Source organism: Euprymna scolopes, chromosome 15 (assembly GCF_053919585.1).
Source record: "Euprymna scolopes isolate OS-2025 chromosome 15, ASM5391958v1, whole genome shotgun sequence".
Classification (NCBI taxonomy): Eukaryota; Metazoa; Mollusca; class Cephalopoda; order Sepiida; family Sepiolidae; genus Euprymna; species Euprymna scolopes.
In genome coordinates, this window is record NC_136496.1 from 77,007,299 (window position 1) to 77,026,936 (window position 19,638).

The window sequence follows — 19,638 nt, forward strand, 5'->3', positions numbered from 1 at the left end:
ATAAAAGACATCTCACACCACGATTCGAACCCAAAACGTTTAGATAATGAACCAACCCTTAACTACCTACGCTAAAGCGGCGTATATAAAGTTTGTTCGGTTTATCAACTCAACTATTTAAAGTAAATCAGCTCACGACGTCATGACGTCATCTGACGCATGCGTTGTTGACCCTCCCCCCTGTCAAATCTGTCTAGACATCTCCCCCTCTCTCTCTCTCTCTCACTTCGTCTGCCTTACTCTAAAGACTGGAAAATGGCGTCTGGCTGTTTTTATTTTTAAAAACTTTGTTCGTTAATATTTTTTGTAAACATATTTTTTTTTTACTTCACATGTTTGGCTTATTATTTTTTGTTTAACTATCGAGTCTAACTATTTTGAACGTGGTAATAACTTTGGTAACGTTGCCATAGCATAGAAGTTCATAGTTTAGCTTTAATTAATTTTTTTTACCGATAACAACATTTTTAAATTGTAAATTAAGACCGCCATTAGAGGTTACTGACGTCAAGATCACGTGACATGACTCAGCGGGTTTTAAATACAAGTTGACCCAAAATAAACGGCCGCGTGTATACTTTATGTAGAAGACTTGGCGGACGTATTTTTTGGGGCAGTTATAAATCGATTTAAAAATATGTAATGTTTAACATTAAAATGTCACTTTTTTGGCCCTCCCCCCTGCAGAAAATCGATCAGTTGACGCACTTCTGATGGTCACTTTGGGCCAATTTTTCGATATTTGTCGTCCGGAAGGTGGGGCTTTCATATGAGACTAAGTTTGTGAATTTTTGTTGTGTCTGTCAAAAGTTTTTAGCAGACACACAAACAAACATACACACATTTTCGCTTTTATATATATAGACTAGCGAGGGGTACCCGGCGTTGCCCGGGTGTTTTTCGGGGTATGTGAAAAAAAGCCGAAGCGTTGACGACGCGCAGTTGGAAAATAGTAAAGTGTTTAAAAAAAAACAGGTGCGCGTTTTTGATTGACGTGACGGCGATAGGTATTCAGCAGTTATTTTGTGCAAGACAGTTTTGAATAAATGGGTTTGTTTGTTTTTAAAAACCCGCTCCCTCGTCTCGAAATGAAAGCTACAGTCTGATATGACGAAGTCGACATTGACCAAACTGGCTCTGGGCCTGTGATTAAAGTCGAGGTTCGCTTTTTTTTATACTGAAAACCGAATGTAACGCGTGCCGATGCGGGAAATGTGGAATGATTAAGGTTTGAAAGTCAATAAAATTAAATAGAGAGGCGAGCTCCGTGGATAATTCGTAGATATTACAATTTATAGATGATATAAAAAGTTTTAAGAAGTTGTGAAGCAAGCGCTTGTTTGAAAGAAGCCTTTCGTGGACATCGAGGAAAAGCGAACATACATACATACATTTTCGCTTTTATATTTATAGATATATAATTAGTTTTTATTGGAAGAAGAAATCCAGCAGGGTGCTCAATTATATGGAAAATCCGGAAATAAGAATGTATTATTTATATTTTGTTTATAAAAAGTTTTAGATGAAATAAGTCATTGGTACCATCAGTTTCAAACCCTATAATTAGGAAGTGTTTTAGATACCCATATCAAGCTCTCTAGATGAGTATTGCCTGAAGAGAGCTTGACATGAGTATCTAAAACAGTTCCTAATTATCAGGTTTGAAACCGACGGTACCAATGACTTGAAAACCTTTATATATGTGAATGAATGTAGCTTGCTAACCACCATGCATACTTCATACTTCATGACAGCTATCATTTATTCTCTATGACGTCATAAATGATGAATGGCTTTCAGCAAAACTACCATTCAGCTTTTGTGATGTTACACTGCTTTTAGAAACTACAATGCAACATACATAAAATAGATAACCTTATAAAGAAAGAACAGTGACTTTAGGATGCCATCCATATTTCTTGGTGTTATTTATTGTGCATGGTGACAAGATACAAACAATTCACAGTTTTAATAGTAGATGAAACCATCCAGGTCTATACAATTTGTCTAGTGTAATATAATATATGTGTGTGCACACACACAATGAGAATCGTTTGTACTTTGTCACCATGCATAATTGAGGTTCAAACAGAAGTTAAAAATATGTTGACTTGTGGTTGAGGTTCGAATCATGTGACCAGAAAAATCATGTGATATCCCTCATACTGAAAAGGATGAAAGCTCACAAAGATAGAATGTATGAAAGACAAAGAAAAAAAAGAATTAAACACAAGAAGAAATGAATAAAAAATTGTAAGATTTGACCAGTTTTGTTCAGATCAATATTACAGCATATATATATATATATATATATATATATATATATAATCATCCACATGCAGTACTGTTTCGCTGTTTCACAGCTCATCAGCTAGACAAGCAACTACCTCAAGCCAGGATCGAAACCTGATCGCCCAAACAACAGTTGGAGCTTCGGCTGCTGCTATGCGGGCAATGAATTAACAATGTTATGATATTGTCCAAAGTATCTAAACTCAATTTTTTTTTTACACAAAGAGCATCACTTCATATGCTCATGGTAATTTGTTTATCACTTCCCAAATGCTTAACCTAAGATAGGGAGCCTTATATATATATATATATATATATATATATATATATATATATATATATATATATATATATATATATATGTATATATATATATATATATATATATATATATATATATATATATATATATAGAGAGAGAGAGAGAGAGAGAGAGAGAGAGAGATGGTTTTGTGGCCGGGTTTAAATCTTCTGATCAGATGTAATTGTAATTTCCTGCACTGATAATTTTTGACAGGATAAAACACTAGTGTCTGTAGGTATTAAAAAGAATTATAGTAATAATGTCAACCCCTTTTAGAATTTGGTTCTTATTGTTTTAGTTGATGATGCCATACGTTTGTGACATCTGAAATGATTTTGCCTGTGTCTTTCATTTGTTTTATTTAAAACAATTTTTCTCCTCAGTTTGTTCTAGCTGGGAGATGAGACATCCTACCGGATGCTAGGCATTCACCCACTATCTAACACATTCCAACCGAGAGAGCTTTTTAAGATTCTAAGTGACCATTTAAGTTAAATTGTTTTTTTTATCATATTTTTTGCACTTGGTTCACTCGGTATACTTGCCACATAGTTTTTGAAATTCTTTATTTTTTTCCTCATTTACTTCATGGAGATAGCATGCTCTCGTTCCATTAACCATGACTGGATAAGGATCCTAAGTAATTCGCAATTGTCACAGTCATAAATATCACTATTTATTACTAATTATTATTACTATATATATATATATATATATATATATATTATTTTTATTATTGCTTACTTATTACTGTATATATTATCTACTAGCAAGGCCACCTGGCGTTGCTCAGGATCGTATAAGATAATGAGAAAAGTTTTGAACATATCTGTTATTCTTAGGATAGAGGAAGTTTTTATGTCTATGTATCTGAATAAATAGATGTCTCTTTTACACGACGTATGTGCAGAATGACGCCAAGGTGTCATTTCATTCCAGTTTGAATCCCTTAGCAATTATTTTTGCCGAGTAAATACCTCTAATAAAATTCTGCACCAAAAATGTAATCTTTTGAGCTACTGCACGCCGTCCAGCGACCTTCCCTCTGGGAGGAGATACAATTTGAAAAACAGAGACAGACACACACACAGATATAGTGAGATTTATATATTAGATTATTTATAATTAATGCTTCCCATATCGTGTTTGATTCTATACTAGGTCGACTGTCTCCCAGCATATGTGCTGTTTCTTTGAGTCGTCTTACGATCCACTGTTCTTCTGTCTATAATTTTTACTTTGTCCCATAATGGTAGGTGGTTTCCTTTTTCCCTCCAGATATGGTCAGCCATACCAGATTTTTCAATCTCTCCACGTATTAGTGGATGACATGACCCACCTTTGAAAAGAGGTCATTTCTGTGACAAAATAAAAATGTAATAAAAAAACTGATGTGAGCAATTAGAGCTTTTTTTGTCTTTTATGATTTTGCTTTGTTTTTAAGCATGTTAACTGAAATAGTAAACATTAACTTTGTATCTGTCAGAGATATAAAATAAAAAGACAATTGACTTTTATATTCTACAAGCGGGGATGCCCGGCGTTGCCTGGGTGTTTGGAGGTCTGTGTGTTGGGGGTGGGGATAAAGCCGAACAAAATGGAAACTTCACCCTGTTTAAATATTAAAAAAAAAAAAAAAAAAACGATGTGAAACTTGTTAAAAAAATAAAACAAAAAAAAAACAGCGATTTCAATATTCAAACTTTCAAAATGGAAAAAAAAAAAATCTTTTGTAGGCGTAAAAGAAAAAAAGAGAACGGCTGGTGCCAGGTAGGTGGGAACCTGGAGCCTTGAGGCAAATAGGCTAACAACATACAAATGCGCTACGGTGACGGAAGCAATGTAAGATGTTAAATTTAGCGATTAAAAAGTGAATGAGTTCAAACAGGTTCTTGATTTTATATACCATCCCGCAGTTAACTATTTCTGCGATACAGTTTTTTTTTGGGGGGGGGGGGCCAAATGAATAGCAATTGTCTGATATGACGGTTTTTACCGACATTGATCAAAGTGCTCATTGCTTTTCTGGACTTGCCGCACAAGTGGCGAGGTTTGTTTCAGTTTCGCTTTTTTATACTGAAAAGCCAAAGACATACGTGGGCCAATAAATATGACGAAAATCGTGCGTAAAAGTTGCCCAAATTAAAGATACACGTTCAGTCATTTCATAAATCTTAGATATTATCATCTCGGTAGCATATAAAAAGTTATAAGAATGAGCGACCAACCCGAGAACCACCCCCAAAAAAAGCTTTTGCTGGATATACACAAAAAATGCACACACTAACACACATTTTGCCTTTTATATATATATATATAGACTAGTGGGAGGGTACCTGGCGTTGCCCAGGTATTTGTAGGTGTGTATGTTTTTTTTTTGGGGGGGGGGTAAATCAGAACAAAAAGGAAACTTAATGATAGCGATTTAAAAAAAAAAAAGATGGGGGGGTTGGTGGCATGTAGGCTTGAACCCGGAGCCTTGAGGCTTATAGACTGAGCCTGAACACCTGCGCTACGGTGACAATGTTAATGTAAGAGCGATTAAAGTGAGTCAAGTCAAGGAGGTTTGATTGACAGGTGGACACTTAATGAGGTCATCGCGAAAGCGTTCCGATGACGGGCCAGTTTTTTGGCGTTTGTTTACTTTGTTTCACTGCGGGACCGTTTTTTCATTTACTGCGGGGCAGTTTGGGCTTCCCCAAGATGATGGGAAGGGGGGAAACCAGCTCCCCATTGAAAGGGGATTGTCCAAATTGAATAGCAATTGTCTGATATAAGGAAAAAACCGCATTGATCAAAGCTGATTGCTTTTGGACATTCCCGTGATCGTGCTGGGAACGATGCAACAACCTTAATATTAGTTTTACTTTTATTATACGAAAAAAGCGAATCTATACGCACCGATCGAAAAATGTTGAATATTTCACTTTTGAAAGTCGGGAAAATTAAATACACACGCGACCTCCATTCGTAACTCGTAGATATTATGATTTCGACGTGATATAAAAAGTTTTAAAAATGAGCGACGGCCTCGAGAACCCGCCGAAAAAAATCCTTTTGCGGACATACACAAAAACCGAACATATATACATACACACATTTTCGCTTTTATATATATAGATAAATAATAGTGGATGTCTGTCACATATACAATTATCTTGTCAGATTTTTCTGGGAAACAAATTATATAAAATAAATGTTACCAAAGGCAAGATAAGTTACTCTTCTAACTACCTGGATAAGTTTCTGATGTTTTAACTTACTTTTAAGTGTTTATCTATACAAGTATAGAACTCTGTAGACCTTGCTTGCTTTCTTGCGTCTTGTCTTTAGCGATTGGGTGAGTCTATCTTTTTAAAAACAGGATTATGCCTTCCTATTGCTTGAATCTTGTTTTTGACAATCAGGTGATTTTAAAATAGGGATGAAAAGTAAATTCATATACATATGCATATTGGCATGGCTCAGAAGCTAAGGAATGAGGGTGAAGAGTTAGTATGTTTTGGTTTCGATTCTAACTGATGGCACCCAAATCATATATAAATATTTTTTAGTTTCGATCTCACTACCATATTAGGTTCAATAAAATATTTGATAGAAAATTTTCTCTATAATAATAAATATGTAATCTGCATGATTTTTTGGTACTTAAAAAATGAAAATATCGAAAAAAGGTTATATTGTACATATCCATTTTGGACTGAAGATCCTCAAAAAAAAAAAATTTCACTTAATTTGATTGAGTAGTTTTTTTGTTTTTTTTACAACGAAAAAACATGTTTTTATGACAGCATTGAATTTTTTTAACACATCACGGGAAGATAACTCAGTTTAAAGCGCCGACACTCCCTCTCCATCTTTAATACTAGCTTTTTTTTCTAAAAATCGAACCTTTTGCTTGATATCATAACAAATTGTTTTTTTCACTGTAACAAAAAGAACAACTTGATGAAATTAAGTGAAATTTTTTTTTTTCGGAGAATTTCATTCCATAACGGATACGCACAATATAACCTTTTTTTTTTCTCTCGATATTTTCATTTTTTAATGTCTTGATTAAACTGTACAAGTACCAAGTTTTTAAAATCCAAATTTCCAACTCCATGAGCCTTCCTCAGGGTGATACAGACAATTTTTTCCTTTTACTGCCGAGATCTTACAGCACAGCTGGAAATCACCAATTTCTTTTGGTCTTGTTGAAGAAACTTTTTAATAGCTGATAGTCGTAGTGTGATACGCTGGTACATTATTACATTTATGGCTTCTTAAATTTTAAAATTCCTCACTATACTGATACTTCTAATGTAGTAAAATTGATCTCAATACTCTTTTTATAATGTATTTAAAGGTGACATTTGTGGATCTATTTGCAGATTTTGAAAAAAAAAAGAGAGCTTGGTTAAGGGAGATAATCCTGCATCACATCCAGGTTTGTGCATTGGAGATAAAATGCAGAATCATTAAACTCAATATTTCTGAAGAAACTATATCTATATATAAAAAAAAAAAACAGTAGATGTACGTATGAGTGTGGGTGTGTCTGTGTGAAAATATTTAACCAATAAACTCTTAAACTACTGGTCATATCACAGTGAAATTAACAGGAAATAGTAATCATACACTGAGGATGGTTCATAAAGAGGAAAATCTTTGCTTGAATGAATGAATAACACTGCAGAAATATGTCGACAAGTAGAAATGTAAAATGTTCATTTCAACTTACTGACATATTTCAGTGCAACATTACTATAATGTGTCATGTATTTTCAAACAAAGGCATTTCAGGACAAAAACATTATTACACACTTACGTGTCATGTCGAAATTAGTATAAATTCTAAAATTTACAAAACATCATCCAGTAGAAGACGTGATAGAGCTAATTTTTGAAAAAAACAAAAACAAAAAAAAAAAAACGTGTAGTATTATTGAGAATAAGCAAGATGGCCAATTTATCGCAGTTATCTGCCCCTTGATTTCAAAAATCTAACGGGTTAATTGCAACTTTCAAAAAAATTCTGTTTTTACTTATAATTATTTTTCTACTGAACCATTTTTCGTAATCTTTGGAATTTATACTAATTTGGACATCACACGTAAATTGGTAATAATGTTTTTCTCTGAAATGCATTTTTTCGAAGACACACTATAGCAAAGTTGTCGACATATTTCTATTACTTTGCACATGCACAAATTCATTCATAGCTTGAAGTGGTTTAATTTTAAATCTTTCTTATTTTGTCGATAATTCAAATGGTAGGGAATGTGGATGGAGCGCTAAATGTTTTGGTTTTGATTCCAACTGATAACACCCAAGTTACTCTTTTTTTAACTTTTGAAATCAGTACTATATATTAGGTACAATATAATATTCAATAGAGAATTGGCTCTGTAATAATAAATATGAAATCTGCATGAATTAAAATAGATTTAAGTGTATTTTACGACTGGGCAAAACCTGGTGTCCCCCACTTGTTTGCAATAAACTACAGATCTACAAAAGTACATTTATTTATGTTTTCTAAAAATCAAAGAAAACTCGTTATTAAATGGTAAAACTAATGCAATGTTTTGTAAATAGCTCCACATAAGTTCATTTGTTGTTGCACAAAATCAACCAAAGTAAAAGTTAGTGTCTTCAATGATTCTGAGTTAAACAGAACTGATAGATAATGAAATAACAAGGTCTTGTATACAAAATAAAAAGAAATTGGAATCTTAGGAAGATCTCCACCATTCCAGTAATTATAGGAACAACTGGATTCATGAAAAAAGAATTTCAAAAACTACCTGGCAAATATACCTGGTGTACCAGGTGCAAGAGAGATACAAGTAATTTCATCTAAAAGGACGGTTATAATCTTAAAAAAAATCTCTCAGTTGGAATATATAAGATAGCAGGTGAATGCCTGGCATGGATGCCTCATCTGCAGGTAGAACAAAATGATTAGAAAATAAAATGATAAAAAAGTGATTTTTGTTTTGATCACATCGGAACCACACGTTTTCCTTTAAACTGTTCTTTTGTTTTATATTTATTAACCTATCTATACTATTAAAACATGTTTATTTGCTTGTTTGTCTTAGTAAGTGAAACATGCAAGACCTTAGTAGGATACTACATAAACTGTGGGTTTAGCTTAATTCATACAATTAGGTATGAGGACATTCAATTGGAGAGCATTGATTTTTAACTGGCTAGCTCATGGTCCCCCCCTCGCCAAACTTTCAACACTCGTCTCGCTGAAAACACTATCAATAATTTCCTTCGCTCTTTATCTGTGCCTAAACCTAAATGTAGATTCCATAAACAAAGTTTCTTTCTTAGAACTGCACACCTGTGGAACTCTCTTCCATTTTCCTGCTTTCCAACTGGCTACAATATCTTGTTCTCTTTCGGTGGAGGAGAAATCCTTCACGACTGAGACAATTTTTATTTTTGTACCTTTTCTCCACATTAAAAAACGACCCTGGTGTCTAACTCTGTCCCGTGGGGAGGCATAGTAAATAGGTACAATATGGCCATCTTCAAGTCCAATGTAAACAAGTTCCCCTTAAGTCATCCAATTTACCAAATTTCTACTACTAATGATTCCTACAATATTGTCCGATTGACTACTGTACACTTTTTAATCCTTATCCATAAGTAGCTTCTGGGCCTTGATAAGTGGTGACTCCTATGTAAAAAAAAAAAAAAAAAAAAGAAGCTTATTCTTGACACATATTATTTTTTACTTCCAGACAAGGCATATTACCACTTAGAACAGTTACTATTTGGGATAGTATCTAACAGGAGACTGTGAGAAATCGAGCAGTGAGATGTCTGTTCACATTACATTTAAACTTTTGTATATAATTACAATCAGGGAAGCAGGAAACAGGGAGGGGATTCCAAAGTCTAGCAGTCCAAGGGAAGAAACTATTAGATTAATTAGATTAAGACTTTCTGGCATCTAGTGACCTCAACAGTGAAGGGATGGAATTTTGTTGCTTGTTGGGAGTATGTAAGTCAAGGGGGCACAAGTGTTATGAGTTCATCAGTGCACATTCAATTAAAGTACTTAAAAAAGCAAAAGGATGCTACAATGCGGCAATGGAACAGGGGTTGGAGCTTAGCTCATAGTAGAGGAACTATCAGACTTGAGACCCTTGTTTGGGCTCTCTCTAAGAGTGAGAATTACCTCAGTTGAGAAGGATTTTGTTCGCTGACTGAAAACAGAACGGATAGAGTCGGTTTCCTGCATTCCTGATTAAATAACTGCATGCAAAATTTTGTGAAAAGCTAATTGAAAATATTTTGATGAATATGCACCTCCCCCAGGCTAATTTTAGGGGATGTCCGAGCCAACCTAGATATTATAGCTTCCCAGATATCTTGATTAATATTAATATTTAGTATCAAGTCTCATTTTTACTGATTTCATATGTGAAAGATCTAAAAAGATTTTGCGAAAATTTGTAATCCAATACTATCTTCGATTCTTCATTTTGGCTCATTTTGTTTTTTCTGCATTGCTATGAGACTTCAGAATTACCCTCCATTATCTATCTATCTATATATGTACACACACACACACACACACAATTCCTATTCGTTCACAAACTCCTCTTTGGAATTTGAAGATAGACCTTCATAGCAGTATGTATTCTGTGTTAGGGTTTCCACATATAAAAAAAAAAAGAAATGCGTTTTATATATATATATATATATATATATATATATATATATATGTGTGTGTGTGTGCGTGTGTGTGTGTTAGTTAATAAGAGGTCCATGGTTTAGAATAGGATTACACATGGGGACATTTTTAACAAAAGCCAACAAAATAAAAAAGAGGTGAAAAAAGAACCAAAAAAAAAACAAAAAAAACAAAACAAACGAATATACTGTCATCAAAGGCAAGATAAGTTACTCTCCTACCTAATTGTATAAGTTTGTGTTTTAATTCATTTTAAAGCGTTTTTTTTTTTTAATTATTATTATTATTACTACTCACACAAAAAAAAAACTAGTATAGTGTCCATTCTGTGAACAAAAACAAAATGACTGGCCATAAGTCTTGCAGGAGAACCCTTGATAATCACTAAAAAATCGGATAGTAAACAAAATACTGATAGGAACACATCCAATAAATGTCACCAATCAATCGAAAATGTAAAATTTGTTAAATTTTCGATTTGGGGACGATTATCAAGGGTGCTCATGTAGAGTTTATGAGAAACCATTTTGTTGTTGTCAAGATCAAAGTGTAGTATCTGTTCTTCAGATATTGCTGCAGTGCTGCAGTGCAGCACTGCAGCAATATCTGAAGAACAGCACTGCTGCACTTCAATTTCTTGTTCTCTGTCAGTGGAGGAGAAATCCTTAACGACTGATACAATTTTTATTTTTGTACCTTTTCTCCACGTTAAAAAACGACCCTGGTGTCTAACTCTGTCCCGTGGGGCCGTGGGGAGGCATTGTAAATAGGAACTTCACAGAGCACACACTTTGTTTATGAACAACAACAAAAATTAAAACAACAAAAACTTATTCAAGCAGTTAGAAGAGTAACTTATTTTGCCTTTGGTAACATTTATTTGTTGTACCTTCTACCATCTTTTTGTTAAAAATGCCCACCATCGGTTCTCATTAATTTCTGGAAATAATCGGGTGTACCTTGAGGGCATTAAGGACTATAACTTTATCGAAATTCATTTCAATTAATGTCATTTTATTTAGATTGCAATCTTAATCCTATATGCATTGCAATGCATCTCTACTCTAAAGACTGAATATTATGGCTACTTATTTAAAATTAACCTGATTAAAAAAAAAAAGAAAGAAAAAGAAAGTAAATTGCAGAAAAATCTTTATGATGTACGTACCTGTTGCGGGACGAAGATGTCATAATCCAAAAATCACAAATTCATCAAGTCAGAACAAAAACTGATTTTCTGTATATAAAAAAATATACAGGAAATCATTTTTTTAACGATTGTATCCATTAGATTAATTTTGATATCGATAGTTCAAATCGAGTTATCGTACCTTTTTTATATAAAACATGGCGGATCAAACTGTAGTCTCTTTTAGTCATAAAATGTGATTTTCTTAGTTAAAAAAACAAAAACAAACCTTACTTGATCAATTTGCGTGGTTTTTGGAATATGACATCTTCGTTCAGTGGCGGATACGTACATCAAAGTCATTAAAAGATTTTTTTTTGTACTTTTGTTTTGAAAATAAGCTTAATTCTAAACAATTATCCTATTATGTAAAAAAAAAAAAAAATGAAAATGAAAATAGCTGGGCACAATAGGGTCGCTTCATTCAATCCGGGACAACACCGGATCTTCCTCCTAGGAAGCAAAAAAAATAAATAAATAAATAAAAGGGGCAATATTATTATTTGGTTAAAATCAAGTTCCGTACTTTGTTGACATTCTTCGACAGCTGATCTGATCTGCTAGATATGAATGCCCTGGAAAAGTCACTTTCGATTAATGTTTACTAATTTTAAAATATGCAAACGAATATGGCTGTAGCTGTCCCCCCTCCCCGGAATAACAGAATGTTTAAAAACTGGTAAACATTAATCAAAAGTGACTTTTCCACGGCATATATATATATATATATATATATATATATATATATATATATATATATATATATATATATATATATATCAGATTAGCTGACGAAGAATTGACAAGTACTGAACTTGAAATTCACCTATTATTTTAATTTCTTTTTAAATTGCTTTTGTTTATTAGAGAAGTAAAAAATATTGGCGTGGTCGAGGTCGATTGGCAGGATTCTCAAAAAGGAAATAAATAAATAAATAAAAAATAAAAAAAAATTTGCCATCGTTTTGCGACTGCGCTTGGGCACGCGCAAAATGAAATAAAACATTCCAGAGTGGCACACGAAGGACAAGAGACATACATTTTCCTGCTCGTCTCCAACAGAGTTAAAATATAAATCGGGAATTACACAAGGAAACCAGGAATTATTTTATTTCAATATCGTAAAAATCTGAACTTATCCCGGAGTGGTAAAAAGACAAAAACAAAACAAAAAAACACTCGTGTGTTGATTTTTATCCGACGAAATTAAAAACTCCACGCCGTCTATTTTAAAGGAAAGGATACTAAAGGTTAGTTTTCTGGGTTTTTTTTTTTTATTAAAAAAAAAAATAAAATAAAAAGGTTTTAAATACTTTTTTCGTTTTTACTGTTATATTATTTTCCTTTGTTTTGGTATAATATTAATAAGGGTTCTCAAACAGCACTAAACGGGAATACTAAACTAACTCTTCTAAGTGGGGGGAAAATAATAGCGTCTTTTTATGTGCAAGAGGAAAATAGGACACGCGTAGTTGACTTTAAAAATATTTTACTTTTACAAAAATCACCCTAAACAGATTTAAAAAAAATCAACATTTATATAATTTAAATAAATCAATTTTAAATAATTTAAGCGTTAAATAAGAAATACCAGTATTAAAGAAAAATAATTTCTAAATTCGAAATTGATCTTTTTTTTTTTTTCTTTTAGATAAAAAAAAAAATACGGGAAAAAAATAGTTTATTTTGAAACGGATTTCTAAATATACTAGTACTTCGTTTCTATTGGGAAAGAATTAATTTTTTCTAGAATATTTGTTTTCCTTGTAGAGATTTTATGTGACTGGGGAGAAAAAAAAATGGCAAAAGAAGTTAGTCGAGAATCGACTTCGGTGATGTAGCATCAACCTAATCGCTAAAGTTTACTCTTTTTTTCTACGTCTGAGTCGCTCATGTTCACCAAAATGGCCTCGCTCGATTTACGAGTGCTCGCAGTTTCTGCTAGGCTGTGATTTTTTTTTCTGCTTACCTTTCGAGTATACACTCTTAATTTCAATAACGTTGTTTCCTTCTCGTCGTCACATGCGTTGAAATAGTTTTCAAAATGGATGTCGTCTTTGCGAAGCCTAGACTAGAGGACATTGACAAGGGAGGTGATTAGATTGCGCTTAATGGTAGGGGCCTCTGCCTCTTCCAAGCAGCTACATTCAAGGCGGAGTGATTCGTCGTGGTGGTGGTGGTGGTAGGAGTAGTAGTAGAGGCTTTCCACTAGAGATTGTCTCTTGCAAAGCTACTCGATGCATTCTTAGCAGTAATTTAGTATTTAAACCAAGTAAACTAAATTATTTAACCAAAAACATACCAGCTATGTGTATATATATATCCTATTGGTAATTTGTATAGATTACCCGTTTAAAATCAAGTTTTGCGCATCTTTGTTTACTTTCTTTGTCAGCTGATTATTTTGCTTCACGATAAATGCCCCGGAAAAGTGCTTAATGTTTACCAGTTTTAAGATAAGCAGTTTGTTTTTTCTAGGAATAACATTTTTTAACTGGTTAACATTAATGAGAAGGGACTTTTCCAGGCCATTCATCGTGAAGCAAAATAATCAGCTGACAACGAAAGTAAACATAAACAAAGATACGCAGACGCAGAACTTGATTTTAACCGATTGTCCTCTTTTTGGATACTTTGTTTCTGTGCTTGCTTGTCCAGAATTAAACCTAATTAAAAAATAAAAATATAGAAACATCGGGTTTGTATTACTGTGCACATAGATTCGAAAAAGTTGTCAAAAAAAACAAATATATAACATATGTTATCAAAGGCAAAATAAGTTACTTTTCTACCATACTGGATATAGTTTTTGTTTTTTTATTCAATGTAACATGTTTATTCAGCTCGAAAAACATGCAGTGTTTACCGATGTATTGAAAAATTCCAAATGGCGCCCGCGCCCGACTCTCTCTTTAACACGGTATGTTTGGGAAAAGGTGTTATAAATAATAAACTAGACAAAATACTATTAAAAAAACATCGAATATATGTCAACTTATGTCACGGTAACATATAATGAGCGAATTTCTAACAGTATTTTGTTTAGTTATTATTATTTATAACACCTTTTCCCAAACTTACCGTGTGAAAGAGAAAGTCGGGCGCCATTTTGAATTTTCCAATACATCGGTAAACACTGCATGTTTTTCGAACAGAATAAACATGTTACATTGAATAAAAACACAAAAACTATATCCAGTTTGGTAGAAAAGTAACTTATCTTGCCTTTGATAACATTTATTTGTTATATATTTGTTTTTTGACAACTTTTTCAAATCTGTGTACAGTAATACAAACCCTAATTTTTTATACTAAGAAAATCAGTAAACCTGGACGAGTGACCTCCTAAAAATGCGTGTTTTACACCTTTTAAAAAAAAATTTTTTTGGCCCCCCCCCCCCGACGATTGTCATAGATTAGACATAAGTATCATATTAGCAGAAAATATTTTGTAAAAACAAATTCGATAACTTTTAAGAAGGGGGGGTTCACTTTCTCATTATAAAGTTCTACTTCATTGCTACCTGACTTACTGTCCATTTCTTTACCGACGTGTCACGTGATTAAAACGTTATAACGAGAAAGTCATTAAATTTTTTTTTTTTTTTCTTAAGTCTGTAATCTATGATAATCGTCGGAAAAAAACTTTAAAAACAAACAAAAAAAAAAAGGTGAAAAGCACACATTTTTAGGGGGTGGGCAGTGGGCACTCTTGTACATATCCGCCAGAAAATCAAACTTTATTAGGGAGCAAGGATAGTATCGTTGTCCGCCATCCTTCAAATTCACCATTGTATACCCCCACCCCATCTCCTTAACAAACTCTCCAGAAGTTTTAATTAATTAATAGTAAATTGTTAAAACTTACAAAAAATCATGGTGCTAGTGCAGAGAGTGATCCGCGCTATTTTTTTCAATCGTATTTCCAAGTTTAATTAGTTTTGATATATTTTTTTATTCAATTGTAAGATTGAAGTATAGAATAGGTACAAAACACCCCCCCTCCCCATGTTAAAAATGGCCTTTTAAATAACGTTATTATTTACGTCCAGATCACTCTCTGCACTAGTACCAAAATCATTTTCTATATATAAAAACTACTTGATGTATTTACGTGATTTTTGGAATGTGACATTTTTCATTCCCTGATAAGTACAGATCACCGCATAAATAAGGTTGCATTTGGTCATCTCTGGCGTGTGCTTTATCGCAAGGATGGTTCTGAGGTTTTTCTATTTAATAAACTGTCCAGTGTAATCTGAAATTTCATCTTCTCCGCCAGACAGGAAGACCTTTATCTGGGGTTGCACATCCTTCACATGGCGTGGTATGCCGTTGACAATAATGGCTTGCGGACTGATCACCTTTGTTACTGTTCTCGCTTGGAACTTGGACATGTATAAATAATGAGACAGCTTGACCCATACAGGGTTGCCCAGACGTTACTGGTTTTATGTGGAGGCTGGTGACGTTGGCACTGGGTCGATATTCCTTATCCTAACCTAATATCTGTAGATTTTGCTGGTCGAGTCAATGATGATGTATGATCCTTGAACATGGTGTTGTACCAATACATTGCTTCCTGAACAGAACATCTATTCCTAGCTGCAATCTGTTTGCTACTGCAGTAGTATCATTCTACAATGCTGTTGCCTGCTGGTACGTAAGCACACTGAAACCATAGATATACTCTGTAGCTCACAGAAAATTCCTTTAATTCCTCACTAGCAAATAGTGTTATGGTCAGTCAGTAAGCAGTTACTGTGGTGGGCCACAGAATATTGATTTGAGATGTTGAATAATGTTTCTGGACTCCTGCCACGACAACTGCCGCCAAATAGTAAAATGTGCTGGACTGCAATCTGTGACCATCAGGAAGTGTTTGTCATTACAGTGAGTTATATCCATTCCCAACCTTTGCCAATTAACTTTTACCGCTAATCCCCCTTTTGTCCAACTAGGACCAGATCAATCATCTATATATGCCAATGTCGCTTGTCAAACAATTACATCCTTGGATGTAATTGCCTGCATAATGGATGAAGCTGTTAAGTTCAACTCTCATCCTAGTTGGGCAATATCTTTGCCCCCTTCACTATCACAGTTTAGAACAGCCATAAAAAAATGGTGCATATGCCCCTGAAGGTAGGCTTTTTGCAAGTCCAACACAGACACATTGAACCTCTTCCTATGCTAGTGTCTCAGCTTTTATGATCACACATCAGCGCGTGCTGTGTATGCTTCCACATGGTTGCTAAGTTTGCGGTATTCCGTAATGGGTTGCACTTTGCTTTGTTATGCTGAACAATCACCCTTATCAAGATTAATCCCTTCTCCAGGTATGGTATCGGCTATCCGTTGTGAATCAGTTTGCAGTTCACAATTATAGTCCTTCTAAATGTGTTCAGGCATGGTGTATTCCGGTTAATCAACTGTTTTGGTGGCCACTCACTTGACCACTTCCAAGTTGCAATCCAGTTTTTCTTAGTTGGGTCGAAGACCTCAAAGTCAGGTTGTCTTATTTTCACTGCGACAGCAACACCAACACTGAAAACTTTGTTTGGGAATTTGGCCCCACTGTGCTCATTTATATGAAACCCACTCAGCAGGTGAATAACCTCAAGTCCAAGCAGGAGATCGAACCCCAATTGATCTTCACTTATGACCAGCACCTCCACCATTATGTTGATCCTCTTATCCACCTGCAGGTTGACCTTGCTTGCTCCCCTGTTGGTCATAATCTTTCAGTCAACGGTCAGCACTTCTGTCTTGTGTCAATTTGGTGGACAACAAACTCTACTCCTAGCAAAAAATCATGTAAATGATCAATTTTTGTAACTAAGAAAAACCAAATTTTATGAGGAGGCAAGATGTTGTTTTGATCCAGGTTTAATAAAAGATAAAGGGAGATAACTCAATTTGAACTATCGAGCTTTCTAATTGCTATGATTACTATTAATAAAATATTGATTTTTTTTTTCCTATATAGAAAGAATACTTGTCAGGTTAGTCGAGAGTATTTATGTTGAGGGTACGAATACTTCCAGTTCATTGGAGCATATTCTGTTAAAATACTTGTAAAACAGGCACAGGGATGCAACATTTCGGTGATGGTGGAGAGGTTGGAGCTTGGTTGAAAGTGTATAAAACCAAATTTAAATGACTGATTTCTTTGTAATAAATTTTCACAGGCACCCGAACTTGCAAAATTGAAAAACTTTTAAAAAACAGTTATAGTTTTAAAGTTTAGTTATTAAAAATAAATTGGGCATATATATATATATATATATACACACACACTTCTTGGTGGCCGGCAGTGTGAGAAAAGATGACACTGCCAGAAGAGAAAACCAAGTGGAAGACTGGGGGAAACAACATTGAGGTTGGCAATGTTGTCGGGCAAGTGCCTCATAAGGTTTTACACACTAGCAACTATTTGTTCCTAGATATCCATGATTTCAGCAATCATGTTTCATGCGGAATCTTTTAAAGTGTCAGATTTTGTAAAATGCTTGAAAACTCAAATTTTTAGGATTATCTTGCTTTAATGATAGCTGGCATTTGTTAGAATTCAAAGAAAATCCCGAAGGTAAGGATTTAAAAGTTTTAAGCAAATTAATGCAAAATGTTGCATTTCTCTTATTATAAGTCCTCTCTTGGGAAAGGTATGAACCCAAATTTGTGATATTATCGACGCCCCTCCCCCCTCCTACCCAAGTGTTACGAAGTAGAGAGAAAAGAAATAAAAATATAACAAAAGAAAGAGGAAATATTTTTAATGCTTAGAGGGTAGTTTCCCATGATAGGATCACACACAAACTCAGAGCCTAATCAATATACATAGAATGTGTATGAGTTTTTTTTGTTTTTTTTATACGAAGGAGTCACCTATTATCAAGGCCGGGAGGCCATTTAAGGATAAGGGTTAATGAGTGTACAGTAGTCATTGGGACAATAGTGTTGTAATTGTTAGTAGTGGAAATTTGCTAAATTGGATTACTTAAGGGATCGGCTCATCAAGAACTTGTTTACATTGGACTTGAAGACGATCAAATTGTAGTCAGCTGGAAAGCAGGCAAAAAAAGTGTTCCACAGTCAGGCAGTTCTAAGAAGCTTTGTTCATGGAATTCACTTATAGGTTTAGGTACAGATAGTGGAGAAAATTATTGGTTGTGATTTCAACTAGACGAGTGTTTTATCTTGAATGTTTGGCAAGAGGGGACCATAGATTAGAGCTCAGATGAGTACTTGCCTTTTCTCCTTTTGAGTCATTTTATTTTATTTTTATTTTTTGTACTTAGGAAACCATGAACCTGCTCAATGGTTGCCAGTGTAAGAGATGACGACACGGCTAGAGGAGAATGAGAAAGACAGTGTAGCATACTACATTGGGGTTGGTGATGCTGTTGGAGGATCACATGGTTTGTCACAAATTGATATAATGTTTAGCGTTTGTGTTAATTAGTGATCTTTTAAACCAACGTATTTCAAGTTAAAAAAATGTTATTACATATGTGTCATGTCGAAATTAGTATAAATTACAAAAAAAATTGGTCCAGTAGATGTGCTAGATGTATTTGTGGGAATCGAAATTTCCCAGCCAACAGACACAGACACAAAACTGTGCTCTTAAGCTAAACGTGGTTATTGCCCTTTAACGATGGTGACACATGCCTTACCACCAGAAGGCGATGCAGTTATGTCACTTCCTTTTTTATAGATTTCTTTCTCTTTTTCGCTGGATACTCAACAAGTAAAGATGTGACAATAACGTTCTCCGGTTGGCATCACCAGCCTGCTTCCCTGACCACACCGTCAACCTCTTAGCAAATACGATAACGCAAGTAACGTTACTAATCATCTCTTCTTACCGAACTCTTATTCTTACTATCTTTTATTCTCTCGCTTGTATTTTGATGTAAATAAATTTACATTTCTTTGTTATCGTATGTTTCGTCTCTTCATTACACGACCTTTGCATCTTCTACCTACCTTACAACATGGAGGATGAGGATGAAAGCGCCAATTACATAAGCAGATCAACATATGCTCCACATATTTTTAACAAAAAAATCACCCACAGTTGTGTTCTGTTTAAAAAATGGCAAAGCTTTAATCTAAGTCAATTTAAGTCAAGGGAGATAAGTCAGTTTT

The 19,638-nt window shown here is 34.2% G+C and overlaps 1 protein-coding gene and 1 long non-coding RNA gene across 8 annotated transcripts in view; one reads left to right on the forward strand and one right to left on the reverse strand.

The window, feature by feature from the left end:
- Positions 1 to 13,950, reverse strand: part of LOC145293913 (DNA-binding protein P3A2-like) — an 86,604-nt gene extending 72,654 nt beyond the window's left edge. Inside the window, exon 1 of one of the 7 annotated variants that reach the window (XM_080140729.1) lies at positions 13,454 to 13,950. Coding sequence is in view for 3 of the 7 variants with exons in the window: in XM_080140728.1 (XP_079996854.1) it covers positions 11,185 to 11,218 (34 nt within the window). In the remaining 4 variants the exon portion in view is untranslated. Of the gene's footprint in view, positions 1 to 11,184; positions 11,326 to 11,463; positions 11,639 to 13,453 lie in introns of those variants that run through there. The other 6 variants (XM_080140735.1, XM_080140734.1, XM_080140730.1 and 3 more) reach the window with 6 other exon arrangements.
- LOC145293914 (uncharacterized) lies at positions 12,279 to 19,428 on the forward strand. Its single transcript, XR_013869789.1, has 2 exons — positions 12,279 to 12,734; positions 18,786 to 19,428. It is a non-coding gene; the product is annotated as an uncharacterized LOC145293914 (long non-coding RNA).
- The last annotated feature ends 210 nt before the right edge of the window (positions 19,429 to 19,638 follow it).